The 18648-nt window shown below is 50.3% G+C and overlaps 1 protein-coding gene across 1 annotated transcript in view; it reads left to right on the top strand.

The window, feature by feature from the left end:
• LOC143293354 (cilia- and flagella-associated protein 69-like) overlaps nucleotides 1-18648 on the top strand; it is an 86440-nt gene that overhangs the window by 41678 nt on the left and 26114 nt on the right. Inside the window, exons 14-17 of the mRNA XM_076604159.1 lie at nucleotides 4195-4313; nucleotides 7879-7960; nucleotides 9627-9819; nucleotides 13879-14132. Coding sequence (XP_076460274.1) covers nucleotides 4195-4313; nucleotides 7879-7960; nucleotides 9627-9819; nucleotides 13879-14132 — 648 coding nt within the window. The remainder of the gene's footprint in view (nucleotides 1-4194; nucleotides 4314-7878; nucleotides 7961-9626; nucleotides 9820-13878; nucleotides 14133-18648) is intronic.

Here is an 18648-nt window from a genome sequence, read left to right as displayed (position 1 = left end):
AAACTCTCTCTCTCTCTCTCTCTCTCTCTCTCTCTCTCTCTTTCTCTCTCTCTCTTTCTCTTCCTCTTTCTGTGTGTCTGTCACACACACAATATTGATCAATTTGAAATAGCGAAGGACTTGGCCTGCTGTCTTCAAGTGCTGTGTGTGCGTGTGCAATGGGCTGATCCCTTTTGATATCTGCTTCATGTGTGTTGGTTTTGTGTGTGGAGAGATTGGTTCTGCTGTCGCCCAAATGTGTGTGTCTGCACATATGCGATTGTATTGCTGCACACACTGATTGTATTCATGTACCTGTGTTTGTCATGGGGTGTGTAATGTGTCATTGGGTGTGTTATGTGCCATGCTGTGTGTCAGGGTTGCGGTGTGTCATGAGGTGTGCTGAGTGTCAGCAGGGTTTGTGTGTCATGGGATGTGTAGTGTCTCGCAGGGTGTGTAGTGTGTCATGGGGTGTGTAGTGTCTCGCAGGGTGTGTAGTGTCAGATACAACATTGACATCGCAGCCTTGAGTGAGACTCGGCTTGCAGGTGAAGGCGAGCTCTGTGAACGGGGATCTGGTTACACCTTCTTCTGGAGTGGACGAGGAAGCGAAGAGCGACGTGAGGCTGGCGTTGGTTTTGCAGTAAAAACAGCACTTGTCAGCAAGCTAGCTGGAATCCCAAAGGGAGTCAACGATAGGCTTATGACCATGAAACTCCCACTGGCATCTGGCCAGAAGCACCTCACCATTGTCAGTGCCTACGCCCCAACCATGACCAACCCGGATGAAGTCAAGGCGAAGTTCTACGAGGACCTTCACTCTGTCATTGCTGCTATCCCTAAAGCAGACAAGCTCATCATTCTTGGGGACTTCAGTGCTAGAGTTGGCTCTGACTACATCTCCTGGGATGGAGTGATTGGAAAGCACGGCGTGGGCCACTGCAACCCAAATGGATTGCTTTTGCTTCAGACCTGTGCAGAGCACGAACTGCTGATAACCAACACAGTTTTCTGCCTCCCTACCCGTAACAGGACGTCATGGATGCACCCTCGCTCAAAGCATTGGCATCTCATCGATTATGTCATCGTCAGGAAAAGGGACAGGCAAGATGTACGTGTAACAAAGACCATGTGCGGCGCCGAGTGTTGGACAGACCATCGCCTTGTAGTCTCGAAGCTGAATATTCGAATCCAGCCCAAGAGACGCCCCCAAGGCCAGAAGGCTCCAAAACGGCTCAACATCGCTAAGCTGAAAAACATCACCATCAAACAGTCCTTTGTGGAGCTGCTGGAAGATCGTCTGGAATCCGCCTCTCTGGACAACCAGAATGTGGAGTCTGACTGGAGGACCCTGCGTGAGCTGATCTATAGTACAGCTTCAGAGACCCTGGGACCCATGTCCAGAAAGCACAAAGACTGGTTTGATGAAAACTGTGATGAAATCAAGCAGCTTCTGGATGAGAAACGCCGTCTGCATCAAGCCTACCTGAGCAACCCAAAGTCCACATCAAAAAAGGATGTGTACGATGCCATCCGCAGGACTGTTCAGCAAAAGTTACGCCAGATGCAGGATAAGTGGCTGAGTGACAAAGCTGATGAGATCCAGGGATATGCTGACAGGCATGATATGAAGAGGTTCTATGATGCCTTAAAAGAAGTCTACGGCCCCACATCCTCAGGATCATCCCCCCTCCTCAGTGCAGATGGGAATACCTTGATCACCGAGAAGGAGAAAATTCTCGAACGCTGGGCTGAGCACTTCAACAGTGTCTTAAATCGCCCTTCCTCCATAAATGATGAAGCCATAGACCGTCTCCCACAAGTCCCCATCAACGAAGCACTGGACGATCCGCCAACACCTCTTGAGACCCAGAAAGCAATTCGTCTGCTATCCAGTGGCAAAGCACCTGGCTCAGACTCCATACCAGCAGAGGTCTACAAGGATGGAGGCACTGTGCTGACTGAGAAGCTCCATCAGCTGTACTCACTCATGTGGAAAGAAGAGACGATCCCCCAGGATTTCAAAGATGCATCTATCATTCACTTGTACAAGCGAAAGGGGAACCGGCAAGCCTGTGATAACCATCGGGGCATTTCCTTGCTCTCCATCGCAGGCAAGATACTTGCCAGGATCCTACTAAACCGCCTCACAGCACACCTTGACCAAGGTCATTTGCCTGAGAGCCAATGTGGATTCCGGAAAGAGCGCGGAACCACCGACATGGTGTTTGCTGCAAGGCAGCTGCAAGAGAAATGTCAGGAGCAAAATGCTGATCTGTTCTCCACCTATCTCGAACAGATGGTAAGTTGTTTAACCTCAGAAGGCTTCAAGCAAAAACGAAGGTCATGACAGACATCATCAGAGACTTTTTGTTTGCTGATGATTGTGCCTTCAACGCTGGATCTGAAGCTGACATGCAACTCAGCGTCGACAAGTTTGCCACTGCCAGCAGGAACTTCGGCTTTACCATCAGCACGAGGAAAACTGAAGTTCTCCATCAGCCAGCCCCAGGGAAACCCTACGTTGAGCCCAACATCACAGTCAACGGTCAGAGACTCAGTGCGGTGGAGCGGTTCACATACCTTGGCAGCACACTGTCACGAAATGCGACCATCGACGATGAAGTGAACGTCAGGATTGCAAGAGCAAGCGCAACTTTTGGTAGACTGAATGCAAATGTCTGGAACAGAAGAGGCATTAGTCTTGAGACCAAGCTAAAGGTCTACAGAGCAGTAGTTCTCCCCACACTACTGTACGCCTGCGAAACTTGGACAGTGTACCAACGACATGCCAAGAAGCTGAACCACTTCCACACAACATGCCTCAGGAAGCTACTGAACATCAAGTGGCAAGACAAGACCCCAGACACAGAGGTGCTCGCAAAAGCCACCCTTCCCAGCATCTTCACCATCCTGATGCAGTCCCAGCTTCGCTGGGCTGGACACGTGGCGCGCATGCCAGACCATCGGCTGCCCAAAAGGCTCTTCTATGGCGAGCTGCAACAAGGGAAGAGATCACATGGAGGTCAGAAGAAGCGCTTCAGAGATACTCTGAAAGTCTCTCTGAAAGCGTTTGATATCAACCCTGACTCCTGGGAGGAATCTGCAGTGGACCGTGACAAATGGCGTGCTGCTGTGCACAAAGGCGCCAAGTTGTGCGAGGCCAACAGGACTGCTGCAGCTGTTCAGAAGAGGCAGGCCAGAAAGTCACGGGCAAACAAGCTCCCTGACAATGGTATGCCTGTCTTTGTCTGCCCCAACTGTCAGCGAACATTTCGTGCGCAGATTGGACTATTCAGCCATCTGCGCATTCACAGATAGATTCATGAGCATCCTCCCCCCCACCCCACCACCACCCTCCCCCCATCCCCCAGCTGGATGACAACGATGGTCATCATCGATCTCGATGGACACACACCACCAGTGTCTCGCAGGGTGTGTAGTGTGTCATGGGGTGTGTAGTGCGACAGGGGGTGTGTAGTGTGTCTGGAGTGCGTAGTGTGTCATGGGGTGTGTAGTGTGACAGGGGGTGTGTAGTGTGTCTGGAGTGTGTAGTGTGTTATGGGGTGTGTAGTGTAACAGGGGGTGTGTAGTGTGTCATGGGGTGTGTAGTGTAACAGGGGGTGTGTAGTGTGTCTGGAGTGTGTAGTGTGTCATGGGGTGTGTAGTGCGACAGGGGGTGTGTAGTGTGTCTGGAGTGTGTAGTGTGTCATGGGGTGTGTAGTGTGACAGGGGGTGTGTAGTGTGTCTGGAGTGTGTAGTGTGTCATGGGGTGTGTAGTGTAACAGGGGGTGTGTAGTGTGTCATGGGGTGTGTAGTGTAACAGGGGGTGTGTAGTGTGTCTGGAGTGTGTAGTGTGTCATGGGGTGTGTAGTGTGACAGGGGGTGTGTAGTGTGTCTGGAGTGTGTAGTGTGTCATGGGATGTGTAGTGTGTCAAAGGGTGTGCTGTTTGTCACAGTGTGTTACCCACATGTTTTTCTCTTTACATAATAATTGATGTGTGCATGGTGATAAGTGAAGGGTGTTTTGTTTTGTTGTTTTTTTTCGGGGTGGGGGGGGTTTGCTGACGGGCATTTTATTTTAAGTGAGCCTAAAGAAAATTTTCTGTTTTTGGTTGAAGCAGATAATAAAGTATTTTGAATTGAATTGTGTGTCATGGGATGTGTAGTGTGTCAAAAGGTGTGTTGTGTGTGACGGGGTGTGCTGTGTGCCAGGAGCTGTTTGGAGTGCAGGGAGTGGACATGGTGGTACGGTACCTCAAGACAGACACCAAGCTGCTCAACTCAGGGCTGGGCCACCACAAACTGCTGCTGGCTGCCATCGACTGTGCCTGGTCAGTCCATACTGCTCTCCTCTCATACTGCTGTCACACTGCCTGGTCAGTCCATACTGCTCTCCTCTCATACTGCTGTCACACTGCCTGGTCAGTCCATACTGCTCTCCTCTCATACTGCTGTCACACTGCTGTCATACTGCCTGGTCAGTCCATACTGCTCTCCTCTCATACTGCTGTTATACTGCTGTCACACTGCCTGGTCAGTCCATACTGCTCTTCTCTCATACTGCTGTCACACTGCCTGGTCAGTCCATACTGCTCTCCTCTCATACTCCTGTTATACTGCTGTCACACTGCCTGGTCAGTCCATACTGCTCTCCTCTCATACTGCTGTTATACTGCTGTCACACTGCCTGGTCAGTCCATACTGCTCTTCTCTCATACTGCTGTCACACTGCCTGGTCAGTCCATACTGTTCTCCTCTCATACTGCTGTCATACTGCTGTTACACTGCCTGGTCAGTCCATACTGCTCTTTTCTCATACTGCTGTCATACTGCTGTCACACTGCCTGGTCAGTCCATACTGCTGTCACACTGCCTGGTCAGTCCATACTGCTGTTATACTGCTTGGTCAGTCCATACTGCTCTTCTCATACTGCTGTCATACTGCTGTCACACTGCCTGGTCAGTCCATACTGCTGTTATACTGCCTGGTCAGTCCATACTGCTCTTTTCTCATACTGCTGTCATACTGCTGTCACACTGCCTGGTCAGTCCATACTGCTCGCCTCTCATACTGCTGTCACACTGCCTGGTCAGTCCATACTGCTCGCCTCTCATACTGCTGTCACACTGCCTGGTCAGTCCATACTGCTCTCCTCTCATACTGCTGTCACACTGCCTGGTCAGTCCATACTGCTCGCCTCTCATACTGCTGTCATACTGCCTGGTCAGTCCATACTGCTCTCCTCTCATACTGCTGTCACACTGCTGTCATACTGCCTGGTCAGTCCATACTGCTGTCACACTGCCTGCAATCATGGGATGCTATGTGACATGGAGTTTAACTGTGTTGTGACAGGTGTTATTGGAGGATGCTATGTGACATGGAGTGTAACAGTGTGTCATGTGTTGTGACAGGTGTTATTGAAGGATGCTATGTGACATGGAGTGTAACAGTGTGTCATGTGTTGTGACAGGTGTTATTGAAGGATGCTATGTGACATGGAGTGTAACAGTGTGTCATGTGTTGTGACAGGTGTTATTGAAGGATGCTATGTGACATGGAGTGTAACAGTGTGTTGTGACAGGTGTGTTACTGAAGGATGCTATGTGACATGGAGTGTAACAGTGTGTCATGTGTTGTGACAGGTGTTATTGGAGGATGCTATGTGACATGGAGTGTAACAGTGTGTCATGTGTTGTGATAGGTGTTATTGAAGGATGCTATGTGACATGGAGTGTAACAGTGTGTCATGTGTTGTGACAGGTGTTATTGATGGATGCTATGTGACATGGAGTGTAACAGTGTGTTGTGACAGGTGTGTTACTGAAGGATGCTATGTGACATGGAGTGTAACAGTGTGTCATGTGTTGTGACAGGTGTTATTGGAGGATGCTATGTGACATGGAGTGTAACAGTGTGTCATGTGTTGTGACAGGTGTTATTGAAGGATGCTATGTGACATGGAGTGTAACAGTGTGTCATGTGTTGTGACAGGTGTTATTGAAGGATGCTATGTGACATGGAGTGTAACAGTGTGTTGTGACAGGTGTGTTACTGAAGGATGCTATGTGACATGGAGTGTAACAGTGTGTTGTGACAGGTGTGTTACTGAAGGATGCTATGTGACATGGAGTGTAACAGTGTGTTGTGACAGGTGTGTTACTGAATGATACTATGTGACATGGAGTGTAACAGTGTGTTGTGACAGGTGTGTTATTGAAGGATACTATGTGACATGGAGTGTAACAGTGTGTTGTGACAGGTGTGTTATTGAAGGATGCTATGTGACATGGAGTGTAACAGTGTGTTGTGTCAGGTGTGTTATTGAAGGATGCTATGTGACATGGAGTGTGACAGTGTGTTGTGACAGGTGTGTCATTGAAGGATGCTATGTGACATGGAGTGTAACTGTGTGTTGTGTGTTTTGACAGGTGTGTCATTGAAGGATGCTATGTGACATGGAGTGTAACTGTGTGTTGTGTGTTCTGACAGGTGTGTCATTGAAGGATGCTATGTGACATGGAGTGTAACAGTGTGTTGTGTGTTCTGACAGGTGTGCCATCGTGGGATGCTATGTGACATGGAGTGTAACAGTGTGTTGTGTGTTCTGACAGGTGTGTTATTGAAGGATGCTATGTGACATGGAGTGTAACAGTGTGTTGTGTGTTCTGACAGGTGTGTCATTGAAGGATGCTATGTGACATGGAGTGTAACAGTGTGTTGTGTGTTCTGACAGGTGTGCCATCGTGGGATGCTATGTGACATGGAGTGTAACTGTGTGTTGTGTGTTCTGACAGGTGTGCCATCGTGGGATGCTATGTGACATGGAGTGTAACTGTGTGTTGTGTGTTCTGACAGGTGTGCCATCGTGGGATGCTATGTGACATGGAGTGTAACAGTGTGTTGTGTGTTCTGACAGGTGTGCCATCGTGGGATGCTATGTGACATGGAGTGTAACAGTGTGTTGTGTGTTCTGACAGGTGTGCCATCGTGGGATGCTATGTGACATGGAGTGTAACAGTGTGTTGTGTGTTCTGACAGGTGTGTTATTGGAGGATGCTATGTGACATGGAGTGTAACAGTGTGTTGTGTGTTTTGACAGGTGTGTCATTGAAGGATGCTATGTGACATGGAGTGTAACTGTGTGTTGTGTGTTCTGACAGGTGTGCCATCGTGGGATGCTATGTGACATGGAGTGTAACTGTGTGTTGTGTGTTCTGACAGGTGTGTTATTGGAGGATGCTATGTGACATGGAGTGTAACAGTGTGTTGTGTGTTCTGACAGGTGTGCCATCGTGGGATGCTATGTGACATGGAGTGTAACTGTGTGTTGTGTGTTCTGACAGGTGTGCCATCGTGGGATGCTATGTGACATGGAGTGTAACAGTGTGTTGTGTGTTTTGACAGGTGTGTCATTGAAGGATGCTATGTGACATGGAGTGTAACTGTGTGTTGTGTGTTCTGACAGGTGTGCCATCGTGGGATGCTATGTGACATGGAGTGTAACTGTGTGTTGTGTGTTCTGACAGGTGTGTTATTGGAGGATGCTATGTGACATGGAGTGTAACAGTGTGTTGTGTGTTCTGACAGGTGTGCCATCGTGGGATGCTATGTGACATGGAGTGTAACTGTGTGTTGTGTGTTCTGACAGGTGTGCCATCGTGGGATGCTATGTGACATGGAGTGTAACTGTGTGTTGTGTGTTCTGACAGGTGTGCCATCGTGGGATGCTATGTGACATGGAGTGTAACAGTGTGTTGTGTGTTCTGACAGGTGTGCCATCGTGGGATGCTATGTGACATGGAGTGTAACTGTGTGTTGTGTGCTCTGACAGGTGTGCCATCGTGGGATGCTATGTGACATGGAGTGTAACTGTGTGTTGTGTGCTCTGACAGGTGTGCCATCGTGGGATGCTATGTGACAGAAGATTATTTCCTGGAGAAGGAAGGTGTCTTCCTTTTGATTGACTTGCTGGAGGTCAGTCTGTTTGTCTATCTGTCTGTCAGTCTGTGTGTCTGTCACTTTGTCTGTCTGTGTATGACTTTCTGCAAGGTGTGTGGTCTCCATAGTTGTCACATGACGGGCAAAGTTTGAGGAGTCCCCTACAACCAAGGCAGGCACTGCACAATCTTTTTTTCTTTTCTTTTTTTGAATAGATAAATGAAAATAAAAATGAACTGAGAAAAAAGAGTTTCCAGATCCTGGCACTTAATAAATGGCATCCAACACCAAGAAATTTACTAACAATACAAAACTGAATTCACTGACTCCTACAGACATACTGACAAGAGAGACAGCAGTGAGCCCTTTATCCCCCCTCCCAACCTTTCTAACCCGCTGTTATAAATCACCTCACTGTTTCTGACTTTTTGGGGGAGGGGGTGGGGGAGAGAAAATGAGAGAAAAGAAATAATAGATAAAACACCACATTCACTAAAAACACCACATTCACTAAAACACACACACTCAGCCCTGTTGTGCACTGTGCTGACACATGCTATGCTTCCTCCAGTGTGGCCAGGACAGCCCAGTGACACATTCAGCCTGGGGTTCATCATGTGCGTACATGCATCACCGGAGAGAAAAAAAAAACCCACAAAAACAAATCAATATAATGGACCTGACTGTCCCCTTTCCCCCATCACCACACTGTTGCCTGTGGCAGTAGGTCTGTACATGTCCCATCACCCTACAGCTTGGTGTGGTACAGGTGTGTCCCAACAACATGTCCCATCACCCTACAGCTTGGTGTGGTACAGGTGTGTCCCAACAACATGTCCCATCACCCTACAGCTTGGTGTGGTACAGGTGTGTCCCAACAACATGTCCCATCACCCTACAGCTTGGTGTGGTACGGGTGTCCCAACAACATGTCCCATCACCCTACAGCTTGGTGTGGTACAGGTGTGTCCCAACAACATGTCCCATCACCCTACAGCTTGGTGTGGTACAGGTGTGTCCCAACAACATGTCCCATCACCCTACAGCTTGGTGTGGTACAGGTGTGTCCCAACAACATGTCCCATCACCCTACAGCTTGGTGTGGTACAGGTGTGTCCCAACAACATGTCCCATCACCCTACAGCTGGGTGTGGTACAGGTGTGTCCCAACAACATGTCCCATCACCCTACAGCTTGGTGTGGTACAGGTGTGTCCCAACAACATGTCCCATCACCCTACAGCTTGGTGTGGTACAGGTGTGTCCCAACAACATGTCCCATCACCCTACAGCTTGGTGTGATACAGGTGTGTCCCAACAACATGTCCCATCACCCTACAGCTTGGTGTGGTACAGGTGTGTCCCAACAACATGTCCCATCACCCTACAGCTTGGTGTGGTACAGGTGTGTCCCAAGAACATGCACAATGTCATCATGGGCTGCCTGCTGGACCTGTGTGAGAACCCCAAGACCATCAACCACGTGCTGACCTGGAGGGGGATGGATTCCTCCACTGCTGCACACCTCTTCTGTCACATCTGGAGGAAGGAGGAGGCTGTGTCCCAACAACATGTCCCATCACCCTACAGCTTGGTGTGATACAGGTGTGTCCCAACAACATGTCCCATCACCCTACAGCTTGGTGTGATACAGGTGTGTCCCAACAACATGTCCCATCACCCTACAGCTTGGTGTGGTACAGGTGTGTCCCAAGAACATGCACAATGTCATCATGGGCTGCCTGCTGGACCTGTGTGAGAACCCCAAGACCATCAACCACGTGCTGACCTGGAGGGGGATGGATTCCTCCACTGCTGCACACCTCTTCTGTCACATCTGGAGGAAGGAGGAGGCTGAGATCGGCGCCAAGAGAGATCCCCAGGGAGCCATCACAGGTAACACTGACCACTCCCTGTCAGCCATCACAGGTAACACTGACCACTCCAACTGTCCTGTCAGTCATCACAGGTAACACTGACCACTCCCTGTCAGTCATCACAGGTAACACTGACCACTCCAACTGTCCTGTCAGCCATCACAGGTAACACTGACCACTCCCTGTCAGCCATCACAGGTAACACTGACCACTCCCTGTCAGTCATCACAGGTAACACTGACCACTCCCTGTCAGCCATCACAGGTAACACTGACCACTCCCTGTCAGCCATCACAGGTAACACTGACCACTCCCTGTCAGTCATCACAGGTAACACTGACCACTCCCTGTCAGTCATCACAGGTAACACTGACCACTCCAACTGTCCTGTCAGTCATCACAGGTAACACTGACCACTCCCTGTCAGCCATCACAGGTAACACTGACCACTCCAACTGTCCTGTCAGCCATCACAGGTAACACTGACCACTCCCTGTCAGCCATCACAGGTAACACTGACCACTCCCTGTCAGTCATCACAGGTAACACTGACCACTCCCTGTCAGTCATCACAGGTAACACTGACCACTCCCTGTCAGCCATCACAGGTAACACTGACCACTCCCTGTCAGTCATCACAGGTAACACTGACCACTCCCTGTCAGCATCACAGGTAACACTGACCACTCCCTGTCAGCCATCACAGGTAACACTGACCACTCCAACTGTCCTGTCAGCCATCACAGGTAACACTGACCACTCCCTGTCAGTCATCACAGGTAACACTGACCACTCCCTGTCAGTCATCACAGGTAACACTGACCACTCCCTGTCAGTCATCACAGGTAACACTGACCACTCCCTGTCAGCCATCACAGGTAACACTGACCACTCCCTGTCAGTCATCACAGGTAACACTGACCACTCCAACTGTCCTGTCAGCCATCACAGGTAACACTGACCACTCCCTGTCAGTCATCACAGGTAACACTGACCACTCCCTGTCAGCCATCACAGGTAACACTGACCACTCCTCCCTGTCAGTCATCACAGGTAACACTGACCACTCCCTGTCAGTCATCACAGGTAACACTGACCACTCCCTGTCAGCCATCACAGGTAACACTGACCACTCCCTGTCAGTCATCACAGGTAACACTGACCACTCCCTGTCAGTCATCACAGGTAACACTGACCACTCCAACTGTCCTGTCAGCCATCACAGGTAACACTGACCACTCCAACTGTCCTGTCAGCCATCACAGGTAACACTGACCACTCCAACTGTCCTGTCAGCCATCACAGGTAACACTGACCACTCCCTGTCAGCCATCACAGGTAACACTGACCACTCCAACTGTCCTGTCAGCCATCACAGGTAACACTGACCACTCCCTGTCAGTCATCACAGGTAACACTGACCACTCCCTGTCAGCCATCACAGGTAACACTGACCACTCCAACTGTCCTGTCAGTCATCACAGGTAACACTGACCTCTCCCTGTCAGCCATCACAGGTAACACTGACCACTCCCTGTCAGTCATCACAGGTAACACTGACCACTCCAACTGTCCTGTCAGCCATCACAGGTAACACTGACCACTCCCTGTCAGCCATCACAGGTAACACTGAGCACTCCCTGTCAGTCATCACAGGTAACACTGACCACTCCCTGTCGGCCATCACAGGTAACACTGACCACTCCCTGTCAGTCATCACAGGTAACACTGACCACTCCCTGTCAGCCATCACAGGTAACACTGACCACTCCAACTGTCCTGTCAGCCATCACAGGTAACACTGACCACTCCCTGTCAGCCATCACAGGTAACACTGACCACTCCCTGTCAGTCATCACAGGTAACACTGACCACTCCCTGTCAGTCATCACAGGTAACACTGACCACTCCAACTGTCCTGTCAGCCATCACAGGTAACACTGACCACTCCCTGTCAGTCATCACAGGTAACACTGACCACTCCCTGTCAGCCATCACAGGTAACACTGACCACTCCAACTGTCCTGTCAGCCATCACAGGTAACACTGACCACTCCCTGTCAGCCATCACAGGTAACACTGACCACTCCCTGTCAGCCATCACAGGTAACACTGACCACTCCAACTGTCCTGTCAGCCATCACAGGTAACACTGACCACTCCCTGTCAGCCATCACAGGTAACACTGACCACTCCCTGTCAGTCATCACAGGTAACACTGACCACTCCCTGTCAGTCATCACAGGTAACACTGACCACTCCCTGTCAGCCATCACAGGTAACACTGACCACTCCCTGTCAGTCCATCACAGGTAACACTGACCACTCCCTGTCAGTCATCACAGGTAACACTGACCACTCCCTGTCAGTCATCACAGGTAACACTGACCACTCCCTGTCAGTCATCACAGGTAACACTGACCACTCCCTGTCAGTCATCACAGGTAACACTGACCACTCCCTGTCAGTCATCACAGGTAACACTGACCACTCCCTGTCAGTCATCACAGGTAACACTGACCACTCCCTGTCAGCCATCACAGGTAACACTGACCACTCCCTGTCAGCCATCACAGGTAACACTGACCACTCCCTGTCAGCCATCACAGGTAACACTGACCACTCCCTGTCAGCCATCACAGGTAACACTGACCACTCCCTGTCAGCCATCACAGGTAACACTGACCACTCCAACTGTCCTGTCAGTCATCACAGGTAACACTGACCACTCCAACTGTCCTGTCAGTCATCACAGGTAACACTGACCACTCCCTGTCAGTCATCACAGGTAACACTGACCACTCCAACTGTCCTGTCAGCCATCACAGGTAACACTGACCACTCCCTGTCAGCCATCACAGGTAACACTGACCACTCCCTGTCAGTCATCACAGGTAACACTGACCACTCCCTGTCAGCCATCACAGGTAACACTGACCACTCCCTGTCAGTCATCACAGGTAACACTGACCACTCCAACTGTCCTGTCAGCCATCACAGGTAACACTGACCACTCCCTGTCAGCCATCACAGGTAACACTGACCACTCCCTGTCAGCCATCACAGGTAACACTGACCACTCCCTGTCAGCCATCACAGGTAACACTGACCACTCCAACTGTCCTGTCAGTCATCACAGGTAACACTGACCACTCCAACTGTCCTGTCAGTCATCACAGGTAACACTGACCACTCCCTGTCAGCCCACCATACAGGTGACAAACAACAGGGGAGTCCTTCAGAAGGGCAGGATGTACCTGGTCAGATTATGTATGTGTTTTATGATGAGCCTGTGATCACACAAATTGATCTCCATGTGGATTGATCATGTATTTTTATTTGATTTTATTTCAATACACACCCACACCCACACCCACACACATACAAACATTGAAGGAATAGATTTGAGCCATGGAATGCAGTGTCTGGAATGGAGTGTGTGGAATGGAGTGTCTGGAATGGAGTGATTTATGTAGAGACTGCTTGAAAAGGGCTGTGGCTGAAGGTTTGTATATTCATCTGTGTGTGTGAGTGACTCTGTGTGTGTGTGTGTGTGTGTGTGTGGCTGTGTGTGTGTGTGAGTGACTGTGTGTGTGTGTGTTTGTTATTATGTGTGACTGTGGTTGTGACTGTGTGTGTGTGTGTCTGTTATTGTGTGTGACTGTGGTTGTGACTGTGTGTGTGTGTCTGTTATTGTGTGTGACTGTGGTTGTGACTGTGTGTGTGTGTCTGTTATTGTGTGTGACTGTGGTTGTGACTGTGTGTGTGTGTGTTTGTTATTATGTGTGACTGTGGTTGTGACCGTGTGTGTGTGTCTGTTATTGTGTGTGACTGTGGTTGTGACTGTGTGTGTGTGTTTGTTATTATGTGTGACTGTGGTTGTGACTGTGTGTGTGTGTTTGTTATTGTGTGTGACTGTGGTTGTGACTGTGTGTGTGTGTGTTTGTTATTATGTGTGACTGTGGTTGTGACCGTGTGTGTGTGTTTGTTATTATGTGTGACTGTGGTTGTGACTGTGTGTGTGTGTGTTTGTTATTATGTGTGACTGTGGTTGTGACTGTGTGTGTCCTGTGTTCAGACTGCAGCAAGCCGCTGATGGGTCGCCTTCAGGAGGAACGAGGCACTGTGTCCCTGCCAGCTACCAACCCCAGCCAGGCCATCGTGGACGTGTGGGAGAACATGCGTGCCAAGATCTACTCCCTCTTCTGTAAGATGGGCTTCAGTGACCTGCCTGGCCTGGACGTGCAGGATCACGTCACGCTGACCACCATAGAGAAATACCTGGACTTCAAGATGGGCGAGGTCTGGACGGAGACCATCAGGGAGTTGGAGGTCAGTGTCTCTCTGTCACAGTCTGTCTCTGTGTCTGTATCTGTATGTGTGTCTGTGGCAGGGAGAGTGAGGGGAGAAGGGAGAGATGTGAAGGGAGGAGGGAGAGTGAGGAAAGAGCTGTGACTTCAGGGGAGAGTAAAACAAGGAGGGAGAGTGAGGGGAGAGCTGTGACTGGTGAAGGGAGAGTGAGGGGAGAGCTGTGACTGGTGAAGGGAGAGTGAGGGGAGAGCTGTGACTGGTGAAGGGAGAGTGAGGGGAGAGCTGTGACTGGTGAAGGGAGAGTGAAGGGAGAGCTGTGACTGGTGAAGGGAGAGAGAAGGGAGAGTGAGGGGAGAGCTGTGACTGGTGAAGGGAGAGCTGTGACTGGTGAAGGGAGAGTGAGGGGAGAGCTGTGACTGGTGAAGGGAGAGCTGTGACTGTTGAAGGGAGAGAGAAGGGAGAGCTGTGACTGGTGAAGGGAGAGTGAAGGGAGAGCTGTGACTGTTGAAGGGAGAGAGAAGGGAGAGCTGTGACTGTTGTAGGGAGAGTGAAGGGAGAGCTGTGACTGTTGTAGGGAGACAGAAGGGAGAGCTGTGACTGTTGAAGGGAGACAGAAGGGAGAGTGAAGGGAGAGCTGTGACTGTTGTAGGGAGAGAGAAGGGAGAGCTGTGACTGTTGAAGGGAGAGAGAAGGGAGAGCTGTGACTGTTGAAGGGAGAGTGAAGGGAGAGCTGTGACTGGTGAAGGGAGAGTGAGGGGAGAGCTGTGACTGGTGAAGGGAGAGCTGTGACTGGTGAAGGGAGAGTGAAGGGAGAGCTGTGACTGTTGAAGGGAGAGAGAAGGGAGAGCTGTGACTGTTGAAGGGAGAGTGAAGGGAGAGCTGTGACTGGTGAAGGGAGAGTGAATGGAGAGCTGTGACTGTTGAAGGGAGAGTGAAGGGAGAGCTGTGACTGGTGAAGGGAGAGAGAAGGGAGAGTGAAGGGAGAGCTGTGACTGTTGAAGGGAGAGAGAAGGGAGAGCTGTGACTGTTGTAGGGAGAGAGAAGGGAGAGTGAAGGGAGAGCTGTGACTGGTGAAGGGAGAGAGAAGGGAGAGCTGTGACTGTTGAAGGGAGAGAGAAGGGAGAGCTGTGACTGGTGAAGGGAGAGAGAAGGGAGAGTGAGGGGAGAGCTGTGACTGGTGAAGGGAGAGTGAAGGGAGAGAGAAGGGAGAGTTGTGACTGTTGTAGGGAGAGAGAAGGGAGAGCTGTGACTGGTGAAGGGAGAGAGAAGGGAGAGTGAGGGGAGAGCTGTGACTGGTGAAGGGAGAGTGAAGGGAGAGCTGTGACTGGTGAAGGGAGAGAGAAGGGAGAGTGAGGGGAGAGCTGTGACTGGTGAAGGGAGAGTGAAGGGAGAGCTGTGACTGTTGTAGGGAGAGAGAAGGGAGAGCTGTGACTGGTGAAGGGAGAGAGAAGGGAGAGCTGTGACTGGTGAAGGGAGAGAGAAGGGAGAGTGAAGGGAGAGCTGTGACTGGTGAAGGGAGAATGAAGGGAGAGAGAAGGGAGAGCTGTGACTGGTGAAGGGAGAGTGAAGGGAGAGCTGTGACTGTTGTAGGGAGAGAGAAGGGAGAGCTGTGACTGTTGAAGGGAGAGAGAAGGGAGAGTGAAGGGAGAGCTGTGACTGTTGAAGGGAGAGAGAAGGGAGAGCTGTGACTGGTGAAGGGAGAGTGAAGGGAGAGCTGTGACTGTTGAAGGGAGAGAGAAGGGAGAGCTGTGACTGGTGAAGGGAGAGTGAAGGGAGAGAGAAGGGAGAGCTGTGACTGGTGAAGGGAGAGAGAAGGGAGAGTGAAGGGAGAGCTGTGACTGGTGAAGGGAGAGTGAAGGGAGAGCTGTGACTGTTGAAGGGAGAGAGAAGGGAGAGCTGTGACTGGTGAAGGGAGAGTGAAGGGAGAGTGAAGGGAGAGCTGTGACTGGTGAAGGGAGACAGAAGGGAGAGAGAAGGGAGAGCTGTGACTGGTGAAGGGAGACAGAAGGGAGAGTGAAGGGAGAGCTGTGACTGTTGAAGGGAGAGAGAAGGGAGAGCTGTGACTGGTGAAGGGAGAGTGAAGGGAGAGTGAAGGGAGAGCTGTGACTGGTGAAGGGAGAGAGAAGGGAGAGCTGTGACTGGTGAAGGGAGAGCTGTGACTGTTGAAGGGAGAGTGAAGGGAGAGCTGTGACTGGTGAAGGGAGAGAGAAGGGAGAGCTGTGACTGTTGAAGGCAGAGTGAAGGGAGAGAGAAGGGAGAGCTGTGACTGTTGAAGGGAGAGTGAAGGGAGAGAGAAGGGAGAGCTGTGACTGTTGAAGGGAGAGTGAAGGGAGAGAGAAGGGAGAGCTGTGACTGTTGGAGGGAGAGTGAAGGGAGAGCTGTGACTGTTGAAGGGAGAGAGAAGGGAGAGCTGTGACTGGTGAAGGGAGAGTGAAGGGAGAGCTGTGACTGTTGAAGGGAGAGTGAAGGGAGAGAGAAGGGAGAGCTGTGACTGTTGTAGGGAGAGAGAAGGGAGAGAGAAGGGAGAGCTGTGACCGTTGTAGGGAGAGAGAAGGGAGAGCTGTGACTGTTGAAGGGAGAGAGAAGGGAGAGCTGTGACTGGTGAAGGGAGAGTGAAGGGAGAGCTGTGACTGTTGTGCAGAGGACTGAAACAGTGTCTGTTGTGCACATGACGTAACCAACAGTGCCTGTTGAGAAGAGGACATAATGGACAGTGTCTGTTGTGCAGAGGACATAATGGACAGTGCCTGTTGTGCAGAGGACATAATGGACAGAGGACATAACTGACAGTGTCTGTTGTGCAGGGGACATAATGGACAGTGCCTGTTGTCAAACAGGACATAATGGACAGAGGACATAACTGACAGTGTCTGTTGTGCAGAGGACATAATGGACAGTGCCTGTTGTGAAGAGGACATAATGGACAGAGGACATAATGGACAGTGTCTGTTGTGAAGAGGACATAATGGACAGTGCCTGTTGTGAAGAGGACATAATGGACAGTGTCTGTTGTGAAGAGGACATAATGGACAGTGCCTGTTGTGAAGAGGACATAATGGACAGTGCCTGTTGTCTGTTGTGCAGAGGACATAACGGACAGTGCAGAGGACATAACTGACAGTGTCTGTTGTGCAGAAGACATAATGGACAGTGTCTGTTGTGCAGAGGACATAACAGACAGTGCAGAGGACATAACTGACAGTGCCTGTTGTGCAGAGGACATAATGGACAGTGTCTGTTGTGCAGAGGACATAACGGACAGTGCAGAGGACATAACTGACAGTCCCTGTTGTGCAGAGGACATAATGGACAGTGCAGAGGACATAACTGACAGTGCCTGTTGTGCAGAGGACATAACTGACAGTGTCTGTTGTGCAGAGGACATAATGGACAGTGTCAGTTGTGCAGAGGACATAACTGACAGTGTCTGTTGTGCAGAGGACATAATGGACAGTGTCTGTTGTGCAGAGGACATAACTGACAGTGTCTGTTGTGCAGAGGACATAACGGACAATGCAGAGGACATAACTGACAGTGTCTGTTATGCAGAGGACATAACTTACAGTGTCCGTTGTGCAGAGGATATAATGGACAGTGCCTGTTGTGCAGAGGACATAACAATGCCTGTTGTGCAGAGGACATAATGATGACTAATGTGCAGAGGACATAACAATGCCTGTTGTGCAGAGGACATAACGATGACTAATGTGCAGAGGACATAACAATGACTAATGTGCAGAGGACTGACAGAGCCTGTTGTGCAGAGGACATAACGATGACTATTGTGCAGAGGACATAACAATGACTAATGTGCAGAGGACTGACAGAGCCTGTTGTGCAGAGGAGGACTGACAGAGCCTGTTGTGCAGAGGACATAACGATGACTAATGTGCAGATGACTGACAGAGCCTGTTGTGCAGAGGACATAACGATGACTATTGTGCAGAGGACTTACTGACAGAGCCTGTTGTGCAGAGGACATAACGATGACTAATGTGCAGAGGACTTACTGACAGAGCCTGTTGTGCAGAGGACATAACGATGACTAATGTGCAGATGACTGACAGAGCCTGTTGTGCAGAGGACATAACGATGACTAATGTGCAGAGGACTGACAGAGCCTGTTGTGCAGAGGACATAACGATGACTATTGTGCAGAGGACTTACTGACAGAGCCTGTTGTGCAGAGGACATAACGATGACTAATGTGCAGAGGACTTACTGACAGAGCCTGTTGTGCAGAGGACATAACGATGACTATTGTGCAGAGGACTTACTGACAGAGCCTGTTGTGCAGAGGACATAACGATGACTAATGTGCAGAGGACTTACTGACAGAGCCTGTTGTGCAGAGGACATAACGATGACTAATGTGCAGAGGACTTACTGACAGAGCCTGTTGTGCAGAGGACATAACGATGACTAATGTGCAGATGACTGACAGAGCCTGTTGTGCAGAGGACATAACGATGACTAATGTGCAGATGACTGACAGAGCCTGTTGTGCAGAGGACATAATGATGACTATTGTGCAGAG

This window comes from Babylonia areolata, chromosome 19 (genome assembly GCF_041734735.1).
Source record: "Babylonia areolata isolate BAREFJ2019XMU chromosome 19, ASM4173473v1, whole genome shotgun sequence".
Classification (NCBI taxonomy): Eukaryota; Metazoa; Mollusca; class Gastropoda; order Neogastropoda; family Buccinidae; genus Babylonia; species Babylonia areolata.
The sequence above is the reverse complement of the archived record's forward strand: the minus strand, read 5'-3'. Positions and strand labels throughout refer to the sequence as shown.